The sequence below is a fragment of the Pseudomyrmex gracilis genome, unplaced genomic scaffold, assembly GCF_002006095.1.
Source record: "Pseudomyrmex gracilis isolate BER0280 unplaced genomic scaffold, ASM200609v1 scaffold_60, whole genome shotgun sequence".
NCBI lineage: Eukaryota > Metazoa > Arthropoda > Insecta > Hymenoptera > Formicidae > Pseudomyrmex > Pseudomyrmex gracilis.
This window is the reverse complement of record NW_018020644.1, coordinates 710,419-721,555: the sequence shown is the minus strand read 5'-3', so window position 1 is coordinate 721,555 and position 11,137 is coordinate 710,419. Positions and strand designations below refer to the sequence as shown.

Genomic DNA, 11,137 nt, shown 5'->3' with positions numbered 1-11,137 from the left:
ATTGTAAAAGCAAACATTGTGCGCAAAATGAAATTCGACAAATACAAACAAATATACTTTGCATTCTTGTTATATTATAATAACATAAAAAAAATAAACAATTATATGTACTTTACGAAGTCTTTGTCCGCTGCTTGCATGACATCGCATAATGTAGATATCATATCCGATTTGATCAGTTTTCTGACAACAGAACTTCTTTCAGATTCGTACGTTTCTTTCAAGCACTTTGATATTTGTTGCACGACCCATATCTTTTTTTTATTATGACAAAAACAAGATTTAAACGAAAGTATGTTATAAAACCGTGACATAAATACGTACAACATAGGCGTAACGACGTAAGCGCAAATATGTAAATAAGTAAAAATATCGCTTACCTGTAAACTCTCTGTTCCCGACATTAACTTGTTTTTCATGTGCAGCAGAAAACTTTCGTCGTCCGCGGAGACCTTGAACAACGGCTCCATCATATCTATAATAAATTAAAGAAAAAATATTTTACAAACATGTTGCGCGCGAGTGTTTTGGCACAATTTATTACAAGGCGGTAATGCACTACCGGAAGCGTGAATATTTTCAATTTGAATATATCGTGGATGTGCGATTCACAAAATGGCGCGTCAATCTCTTTTTCTTGTTTAAACAAAAATACTTTCGAACATGTCACAGACGTGTATTTGTAATTTTTTATTGCGCGATTATTTAGTTGCAAAACTAGAAACTCACGGGTTTTTACATAATACATAAGTAAAAGCACACATAATCACGCATCGAGATGAAGCCGCGTCGACAAAAATTGCTTTTTCTATTTAAAAACGTTATTGACCGCAATTTCATGCGCTAATTAATATTAGATACCTGATTTAATTCTTCCGGCACTTACTCGCACACGATGTTCTCTTTGATGCGAAAAATATGAGAAAAAAGTTGGAGCAATCGCACTACGATCCGACTTGCATGAAATGCGGCGCGGGAACGGGAAGTGCCGACATCTGTACTACGCGAGTCAAACAACAAGCGGATGCACCACACTAGTCATGTGTCTATGCGGATTCTTCATCAGTCTTCGATGTATAACACCACGAACTACTAATCGGTATTTTATGTAGTAATAAGGTAATTTCTGCAACAAATTTACTTTAATGTAATGTAATTTAATTTAATTTAATCGTAATTAACATAATTCTTTTAATTCTTCAGGTTTTTGAAGCAGAACATAAAAAGTGAAGAGGCAAAGATACCCGTTAGTAAACATCAAAGTCACCAGTAATACAGGTATTTCAATACTAATTCTCGAAATATATAACAATTCTCAATAATTTTACAAGTGGACTTGTAATTAAAAAAAGAGCCACACAAATCAGTTAATGTTGTTTAACAAGTTTCCTCATGGTTACTGTATTTTATTTCAAACGTGTTATAAATTATCATACAAATACAAATAGCACAAATTATATTATATTATATATAAATGTAAAACAATCCTGAGTAATTATTCTACATAAGAGGCAATCAGTAAAGTGTTTTTTAATATCCTCTATGGTTTTAACTATATCGAACGAATCAGAGTGAAACGAATCGCAATAATATATATATATATATAATATGATATATAGAATACAATAATATATATAAACAATCTATACAATAAGAAAGGGAGGGATAAAACGGAGGATTAATTAATTATTTATTTTTTCATATATATATACTTCTCTTACGTCTTAATAAAACGTCATAAACTATACAATATTAACATCAAATGATCGCAATCGGAAAAACATTTACATAATGAGAAAATGCGGTAATACACAGTGCAATACGATAACGTGTCGTATTGTGTGCAAAATCTATACATAACAAGAGCGAGAAACAAGCGTAAAACGATTTTTTCGTGTTCTCGAATAACAAATTAACACAAATTAAAAATCTCTTTTTTTTACATATTCTGTTGAGACCTGTCTGAAAAATATCTTCTCTTTAATATTATCGGAATTACATGACCTAAACAAACAGACAACATACTCAAGTGTAATCAACAGTTCGAAAATTGAACTTTTTTCCGTCAAGTCTCAGCGAGCATATTCAACAAATACAGATTTGATAACGCTAAACATTTAGGTAGATATATTCACATTTAAACATTAATACATGATTTACATCGATACGATCAAGTATTACTTATATGTGTATATGCTTCGTGTAAAGTTTTTTGTAAAACTTGCGAGAATTTAATCCATTTTTTTTTTTTGGTCTTTCATACTTTTTCGTCAAAAAGCATGAACTCTACGTTATATTACGACAGGATATCACGAGTCTCCTTGACACTCCTATTTTGTTTTTAGCACCACAAAGAAATAAATATCGTAAAGAGTTTTGTGATAAGTAATGCCCCCATAAAATATGCATTTCAAAATGGATATTCGCGGAAGGATATTCGTAGCAAAGATCTAGTCCTGCAAATCTACGGTAAAAAATGTTCTTATCAAAGTTTTTTTAAATGCCATATATCAAACATCTGCCCGTAAATGGCATGGCATAGGTAAATATGCTTAGCAAAATTTATCGAGAAAAGGTATGTAAAAAACGATCTATCGCGATTGATAAGATCCACGATGAACTCTCTCGATGTTACGCGTATTCGTGAAGAAAACAGAGGAAGGATTGCGCAAACCGACCTCTAGCAACTCATTTCGGCTATTGAATCATGTTTACCTGATAAACATGTTCAATATTCACGATGAGCGCAATCAAGACAAGTCAACTTTGGTCCGCCAAAAATCATCCAAGCCTCACATGATTTTCGTATGGCAGTGTTGAGCTGCGACTCGCTCGTTTACGAGTCGCAAATACGATACTGTTCAATCCGTTAATCGCGTAGCGTTTTAAATATAATTTATTGGTCCATGGATGGCGCAATATCAAAACGCTTTCAGTCTTACAACTTCAGAGCGGAATAGCGCATATCAGAATTGTATACGTAGTGTCTTCTTTTTATAATAATATTGACATATTATTGTCTGGATTCTGTAAATGTTCTCTTCTTTCAATTATTAAGGTCAATCATGATTACAAACTATTCCTGTATGCACATATACCCGATTTTGTATGAATCATTTCAAGTTACATAAAAAAAAGGAAGAACAAGATTTTAGAGTTCGAAGCGCTTCTTCCTTTCAGCGACCATACCCACGACAGGTAAAGGAGGATGAAGTGGATGATGATAACTTGGTGTGGGTGTCGGAGGCAGGCTGCGACAACTTCTGCTGGACCACCTCACTGTTGGAGACCTCATCAACTCTGTAACATGTAAACATGCAATACTGACACACTATATATAGGGTTTCAAGAGCGACCTGATACTCGGTTAAATTATCAAGCGTCGACAAGAATCATAAACATAAAACTTTACATAAAAAAGCACAGAGAAGACATCAAGACTAATGTGAAAGCGGGTAACGTGAATAGAATGATAACGCTTTGGTAATGAAAGCAGTGAAGAGAGGCGGCAAACGGACCTGCAACGGAGAGAGCTGAGGGTTCCGGGGTGAGGCGGGATGTGTGACGAGCGTCGGCACGGAGGGCGTATGTCTCCTGGAACTGTTGCTTTTCATTCTGTTTGCTCTCCTGCCACCGTTGGGCGCCAGCGCCACCGCCGACTCGCATCTCTGTTGTTGTGCCACCTTACATTTCAAATAATTGCCGAAATATTGTTACGCACATATTCGTCGCATATCCGTAAACGCAGATTTTTAGAGACAACATTTGTACCGTGTTGCGTTGTTAAAAATATAATGAAAAATATTGAAAATTTTAAGTATAAAATTGTTACAAAATGTATCTATCACACGATACTTTGATGTCTAACGTTTTGATTATCGCGAGAAAGAACTTATCTCCGTTAGATTTACTTTAGATTGCTAGATTTTCGTACATTTTTCTCAAATATATAATTATTGCATTTACTTGTAACACTAACTAGCATTAATATCTTCACATTTACTAGAACTAGAATTATTCAATATTTTCCACATTAGATGCTGTAGAGTGCGTTTAATATATTAAAATACTTTCTATTATTTAAGATGATTCATATATAGTCACGTTGCACGAAGTTCTGCACGCATCTGATTAGAAATATTGAGTTTCTAGATCTAGTAAATATAGATATTAATGTTGATTACAAATCTGTATATATAAATATATACATACTTCAACTGAATGTTTGAAAATAAAAAGAGTATGTATTCTTTTTATTTTCTCTTCAAAGTACATACATATATATGTGTATATACATGTATACACATATATATACATATATATATTCGAGTATCTTACGAAGATTTTTAGACTATTGTAAGATAGTTAATTTAGTCTCTTAGATCTGTTACAATCTAACGTGGAAATAATTGTTACAACTACATATTAGTGTATATTGTAATATTTGGAATTGGAGATGCGCCAGTGACTAGATTTGTATCTTGAAAGAGTGAGATATACGCTTTATTTGAGTAAAATAACTGAACCTTGTACAAACCGTAGATATGCAAATATTTTCACGTAAGAATTTTCACTTCGGCAAACACGATCTTACATCACTTGCACATCTTTGTCATGTTACACGACAGCTAGTTAATGTCTTTAGAAATAGCATGTGAATGGCGTTACACCCACGATGAGACATAGTTCGCATATTGCACGTCGTAAACTTGCACATAATTCAAGTTAGCGAATAACCAGCGTTAGACAAGCACTGCGCAATGGTCGTATGTAATTTTGATCATACATAATTATTAGATAGTAACATATAGGCACAATCTTTTTTGATGTTAGTTATTAGTATGATGAGATAAATAACGAATTAAGATTGATATCGTATATAAAAAATTTTTTATCAGTCTTTCGCATAAAAATTAATGAGACTAACAATATTATCTTTGATATAAAGAAAAACATTTAAATAATGTTTTATACATACATGCGACAAGGCTAAGCTTTTTAAGATAACAATCTCGTCGCATTTCTATAAGTATTGCACAGTATTCCCGTATTTACGTACTGAAAAACAGGCTAACTCGTATAATCTTTATATATTTAATGACTTTTTAAAAATTATTAAATATATAGTGTTAATATATATGTATTATATAATTTTATAGAAAAGCGCTGTTAATTTTTATCAAGCACTCAACGTATGTATGTATGTATATTAGATTCTGTTTTCGCAAGACACAGTACGTAAAATGTAGTAAGTAAAATGTAGAAGGTTTCTTTTGATTTTCACACGATTCTGTCAACGCGCATAAACGCAGTAATATTTTACAAAAGCACCACAAGATCTTTCCCAATGTTTTTTGTCAATGCATTCCACCACCGCAAATTTCCCTCTTTTTATCTCATTCCTCTCATAGCATTCATCAGTCTTCTGTACCTTGATACTGATGAGGCAGGCCGCTCCTCGGTCTTAAGCTGTCCCATAACGGCGAACCCAGACTGCCATTACGCTCCTGACCCTTTTGCTCTAAGCTTGCCGGCAATTCTTTTCCCTCAACGTGAGAGCTGGCAACGCCGGCGCTACTCGCCGGCCTAGTCAGACTATTTGAATACGGCAACGAAACGGATTTTACACGCTCGAGGTTGTACGAAAATGCGCTGTGAGGCCGATCTGCCGACTTTTGAAACGTGCCAGAATGCGTCCCTTTCGGGTTCCGCTCGCACGTTAATTTCTGCTCACCGCTACTTTGGCTACCTCTGAGACGCTGCGGCGCGTAGGCGGGCGAGTAGTCTAGCGACGAGGTTTTCGACGGCACACCGGACGATTCACGAGGAGTGTCCCCATGCTGTTAGTGAAATATCGAAAATATGCGTCAATGCGAAGTGATGAGCGAGAGCGAGGAATGGTTAAAACGCTAATCAATTGCTGTCCGTTAACTTGCACTCGTGTCTATCGTGAGGATTTACTACAACCAAGTATGTTCATCGTACGATCTTATATTGCATGTAAATATATACGTAAGTTTAAATAAATAAACACGATGAGAGGATTGTTAATGAAAAGCGCAGGAATTTTTTACTGCATTAAAATACTGATACGGTCAGGATTTCGTAAAAGCGCGATAAGCTCGCTAAATAAAAAACACCATAATCTGTAACTCCGGCCAAATTAATCAATTTAGTAAGATATGTGTTAAACACATCTACATCTATTTGTAAATAAAAGTCTTCCAGTCATATGTCCGTACCTTGTACTGTTGTTGCAGTCGATGTATCTCTTCTCTCGGTTCAGCGAGCTCGTTGTCCCTTCCCCTCAAAATTTGTATAGTATCGTTGATACTACTGTCGTTTGTTTCTAACATCAAATGAGCTCTCAACTGCTTGTTTCTCGCGTCCAATTGCATAATGTGCTGCTGCGCCTGAGCGAGTTGTTTGGATAAGTTGCCCACTTTTTCTTCTAACGCGGCTGATTCCACGCACTTCGATGAATATTTCGCGGACAAAGAAAGGATCTCTTGCTTTATCTCTTCCATTTCTTCCCTGTAAAACAAATAAATAAACGTACAATTAATTTTTATGTAAATTGATTTGATTAGATTAGTCAAACTAAAATTTTCATATGTACTCGTGTTCCTTGTGTAATACTCCGATGTCTTCGCGCGCTTGCATTTGCTTGATAAACTCTTGCTTGAATTTAGCAATTTCCTTTTGTACTTCGTGTTCGTGCGCTTTTCTCATGGCATCCAATGCAGCCAGAGTCGCCTGCGTTTCTTCTGAAAGCGCCTGCTCCTTTTCCACTCGTAAATTTTCCAGTTCTTGCCGATGTTTCTCTTCCATTTCGGCGATAATGCGTCTGTGCGAGTTCTCCATAGCCAATAAACCCTTTTCACATAAAGCACGTAGCTGCTTGATCTCTTCTTTATATCGCTTTCGTGTTTCGGCGTCGGTATCCAATTCGGCGCTCATCGACCGCTGATAGGCGGCTCTCAATTCGTTTACGTGAGCCGAATGCTCGGAATCCATCGTGTTGAGACGATGCTCCAGTTTTCTGGCTCTCTCGCGTAGGCTAGCTGCTTCCTGCTCATACTGCGTCGTCAGAGATTGACGCTGACTGTCCAATTCGCCTTTAATGTCCATCAAATCTTTCTCCTGATTGCGCTTAAGCGTTTCCAATTCCTGATTATGCTCGGTAGTTATCTTCTGAATAGTTTCTTGCAATTGAGTGCATGTCTGACACGACATTGTGTTCATATGATCTTTAAGTTTTCTTATTTGTTCTCTCAAATGCAAGCACTTTTCGCACACACTGGACCAATCTGTGATGCTGCTCGACTTTGGCCAAATAAGATTGTCAATATTTAAACCCGCTTTCTCTTTCATAGACTTGCCGAGTTCAGCTAAATCTTCTTCCAAGTAAAACAACGACTGACTGACGTTCTTAAGTTGTTCTTTTGATTCTCGTTTTCCGGATATTATGTCTTCACATTCCTTTGTTAATCGTTGATAAAGGTAACTATACTCCGCGTCGAGAATCGGATTTCTTTGGAAGTCGCATCCTTCGTCGTTCGTCAAACAGGAAAGGATTTCCTCATTTCGGATAAGACTAGATACGAAAGTCTCGCCAGAGTATGTTGTACCCGATTGACGTGAGGTTTCCTGTAGAAGAGCAATTCTCGAGTCTAATAAAGCTTTGTGCGCAATCACGTCGGCGTATTCCGTCAGTAATTGACGAGATTCGTGGTGTACGTCCATCGTCGTCAATTTGTGTTTTTTCATTGTACGCAAGCATTTCTCGTAAGCTTCCGACAACTCGTTTATGCAAATTTCCATTTCTTGACGCAAACGCGCCTGCGTCGCATCTATCCACGATTCCAACCTGACATTATCCGCACTGTCAAAGCTGAGACAAGTGTCCATGATTGACGTGACATTTTGCTCATACAACTGACCATAACGCATGATAACGTGTGACACCTCGGCTTGCACGAGTTCTTTGCTCACAGTCTCTTGCGCTAAAGCCCATGCTTCGCGAATACGTCTGTCCTCGAGCAATTTTCTGTTTGAACCGCTTATCTGTTTGCCCGTGAGATCTTCCTGATCGGACAGACTCAATGTCTCGGCGGCTAGAGCTTCCGCGAGCTGTCGTAACTTCGTGTCCTTGTATTTCCGCATAATCTCGTTGATCTCGCACTGCTTCTGCAGCAGGAAGTTTAGAGTCTCATTGCGAGCCGCGTTAACTTCCTTCGACGTTTCCGTCGCCGCAGAAGCGTGTCCTACCAGTACTAACTTATTCGCTAACACCTTAGTGAGATACTGAATATAATTCGAATTTTGGTATGTTTTGGGCTTAGTTCCGTGAATCTTACGCTTTAAGCTTGAGGCAAGCTGACTAGTTTCAACTATTTCACTCAGAACGGCACTTCTGTCCGTTGTGCGATTCAACGCGCACTTTATCTGCCGCAGAATCACGGATTCGAAGGCGATCCTCTCGGCGATGAGTTTCATCTTTTCTCTCTCATCAAGCCGACCTTCCTCCGCCAGTATCTGCCGTCTCTTCGTGAGTTCGCTTAATTTGTCCTTAAGTATAGTTTCTAACCTAGATACCACTACTCCTACTGACTCGATGATTTGAGCGCCAGCCTGGTTCTTTTTACATTCTAAGCACGAGTCCAATATCTCGTTCACCTCGCGCAAGCATTTCTCGGCCTTGTCTTCAGCTTGCGTCGAGCCGAGACACTTTTCCAATCGTCGCTTCGACTTTGACACCACTCTTTCTAGTTTCTTCAGCCTTGCCATTATCTCCAATGATACCTCGGATGACCCGCTAACTTCGCTACATTCACTCGAATCCTTTTCCGCATCGCTAATCATGGTTTCTGCAACGTTTGTCACTTTTGTTTCTAAAGTACTTAATCTAATCAACATTTTCATTGGTTCGGAGCTTGTTGCGCTGTCTAATGACTTTCTTCGCAGTCTGTTCCTATCTAAATTTTTGCTGTCTCTTCTTTTCTCCTTTTTCAAATTAGGACTCGATTCTTTTGAGCTGCTGCCTGCTGAAACGGGGGCACTTATGCTCTTGCCTTTCTCTAAGGCACAGATCTTGTTTTCCAGATCCAACAGTTTGTCCTCTACTTCTTGAGAAATCTGGAAAGATTCTCTTCCTTTGAGAGAAAGTGACCTTCTCTTGTCTCTGGTTTCAGCTTTTGTTAGTTTCTGCTTCATTGTTCTAATTTGCTTTTCACCAGCAGCTAACTTGTTGGTCAAGTCTTGAATCCTCGCTGCCATTAATTGAGTTTGAGCTTGATTAGTCTCGCTAATGCTAGCTTCATTCTGTTTATGAGCAAAGATTTCTAATTCCAAAATATCCTGCGTAGCATGAGCTTCTCGTAACTCCTTCCTCATAGCTCGAATCTCCATAACGGCTTTCTCAAAACGATTTCGTAATTCGTCATACTCTTCCATGATCCTTTCTTTGTCTAATGCAGTCAAATCTAAATCTAACTCGATGTTAGTCAAGTCACTAAGCGAATCAAAGCTTCTTCTGCGTTCCCTTGAAGTGGAAAATCCATTTTTCTCTTCTAATTCCCGTACTCTAGCATAAAGCTTATCATTTTCCTCAATACCTTGCGACAATCTGTTATTGAGAGCTGCCATCTCCGCTTGTAGATGCTCAATCGTTCTGTGACTCGACGTCAATTCGTTCGTAAGCATCTCGCATCTTTCTGTTGTTTCTCTCAGAATAGCCTCTGTTTCCAGCAATTTGCATTCTAAGACTTCCTTGTCCCTGTTATACATTTTCTTCATTTTTTCCAAGTCGTCCAGATCCTTATTCCTCTGTTGTTCTGTCCTCTGTATCGTGTTCAATAGCTCTTCTACTTGTTTCTCTCTGATAGACGCTTCTGCTTTTTGCTGTCTAAGCCTAGACAGCTCCTTCTCCGCGTTTGTGATATCCGTTCGCGCCGCGTTTAGCTGAGACTTCAAGTTTTCGATCTCGTTTTCCTGACGCTCAATAATGACTAGTAGCGTACTCGGATGAGACTGATTCTGATCGAGTTGATCGCGCAGCAGCGACACTTGATTCTCCAGAAGTTCGACGATTAGTGGACTTTCGTTGGCACTAGAGAGACAGCTGTTACTCTGGAGGTGGCCGTTGCTCTGTTCCTCGTCTTCGCCGAGTTCGCAGCAGGCCATCATCAAATCCTCCGATCTGACACTGTCCAGAGTGCTTCTACGCGAGCTCGGAGGCGAGCTTCGGCTTCTCTTATAGACCCTCGATCTTGAACTCGATCTAGATCGAGCCTTCACCCTGGATAGTGCAGTCCTCGTTAACGGTGGCGATGGCGGTAGTTCCGACCATTCGTGATTCGCTGAATCCGACCAGCTAGAACCCTTTAACGCGATCGGCCAATCGCCATTTCTCACAAGCGGTGGTGACACCGGCATCTCTGACCAATCCCCGGACTCTCTTCGCCCACCCTCAGACGCGGTTCTGTACTCTTCGTCGGACGAGAACAAAACTGATCTGGGTGTGATGGACGTCGAGGGAACAACAGAATCTCTTTCGCGATCTGTGATAGATCTGTAATAGAAAATATACGTGCAATATTTTTACAATTTCTTATTTACGCGTGAAAAATAAATGTTAAAATTATACAGGTACTCACGTAGTAGGCGACTGTGGTGTTGTCTCTTGTTGAACATCCGAACAAACTGTAAGAGAATCCACGTTGCTATCAGGATCGGGCAGATTGGCCGCTCTTCTGATAGCCGACATCCAACTAGATCTGATGCCGGCGGTTACCGCGGACAGTACTGTGTTGCCTCGGTCGTCCCAAGCCTGTACGTCGTAAGTGAAAGCAATAAGTACGCGGTGCAGTGAGCGACACAAGCGTGACTTTAATACGTCATGCACAGTTGATTGCAACAATTTTCCGGGAAACAGAAAAAACTCGCGATATCATAATCATAACACTCACGACGGTCTGGAATCCGTAATTTCTCGCGACCTGAAGCGGCGTGACAGCAGTGACGGTGTTGAGATCTATAACGCCGTCCATGATGCCCTTGTCCTCCGCGCAGGGATCCCTGTAGTACATCAATCCGCAGCCTCTCAGAACAAACCAGTGCTTATTCCACTCCTAGG

At 39.1% G+C, this 11,137-nt stretch overlaps 1 protein-coding gene across 5 annotated transcripts in view; it reads right to left on the bottom strand.

Moving 5' to 3' along the window:
• Positions 1-1,430: 1,430 nt before the first annotated feature.
• Positions 1,431-11,137, bottom strand: part of LOC109854191 (protein outspread) — a 114,628-nt gene continuing 104,921 nt past the window's right edge. For 2 of the 5 annotated variants that reach the window (XM_020427050.1, XM_020427054.1), the window contains 7 exons: positions 10,971-11,132; positions 10,659-10,831; positions 6,620-10,573; positions 6,243-6,534; positions 5,432-5,840; positions 3,519-3,683; positions 1,431-3,300 (listed from right to left, as the gene is read on the bottom strand). In XM_020427050.1, coding sequence (XP_020282639.1) covers positions 3,152-3,300; positions 3,519-3,683; positions 5,432-5,840; positions 6,243-6,534; positions 6,620-10,573; positions 10,659-10,831; positions 10,971-11,132 — 5,304 coding nt within the window. In that variant the 3' untranslated portion in view covers positions 1,431-3,151. The remainder of the gene's footprint in view (positions 3,301-3,518; positions 3,684-5,431; positions 5,841-6,242; positions 6,535-6,619; positions 10,574-10,658; positions 10,832-10,970; positions 11,133-11,137) is intronic. The other 3 variants (XM_020427051.1, XM_020427052.1, XM_020427055.1) reach the window with 3 other exon arrangements.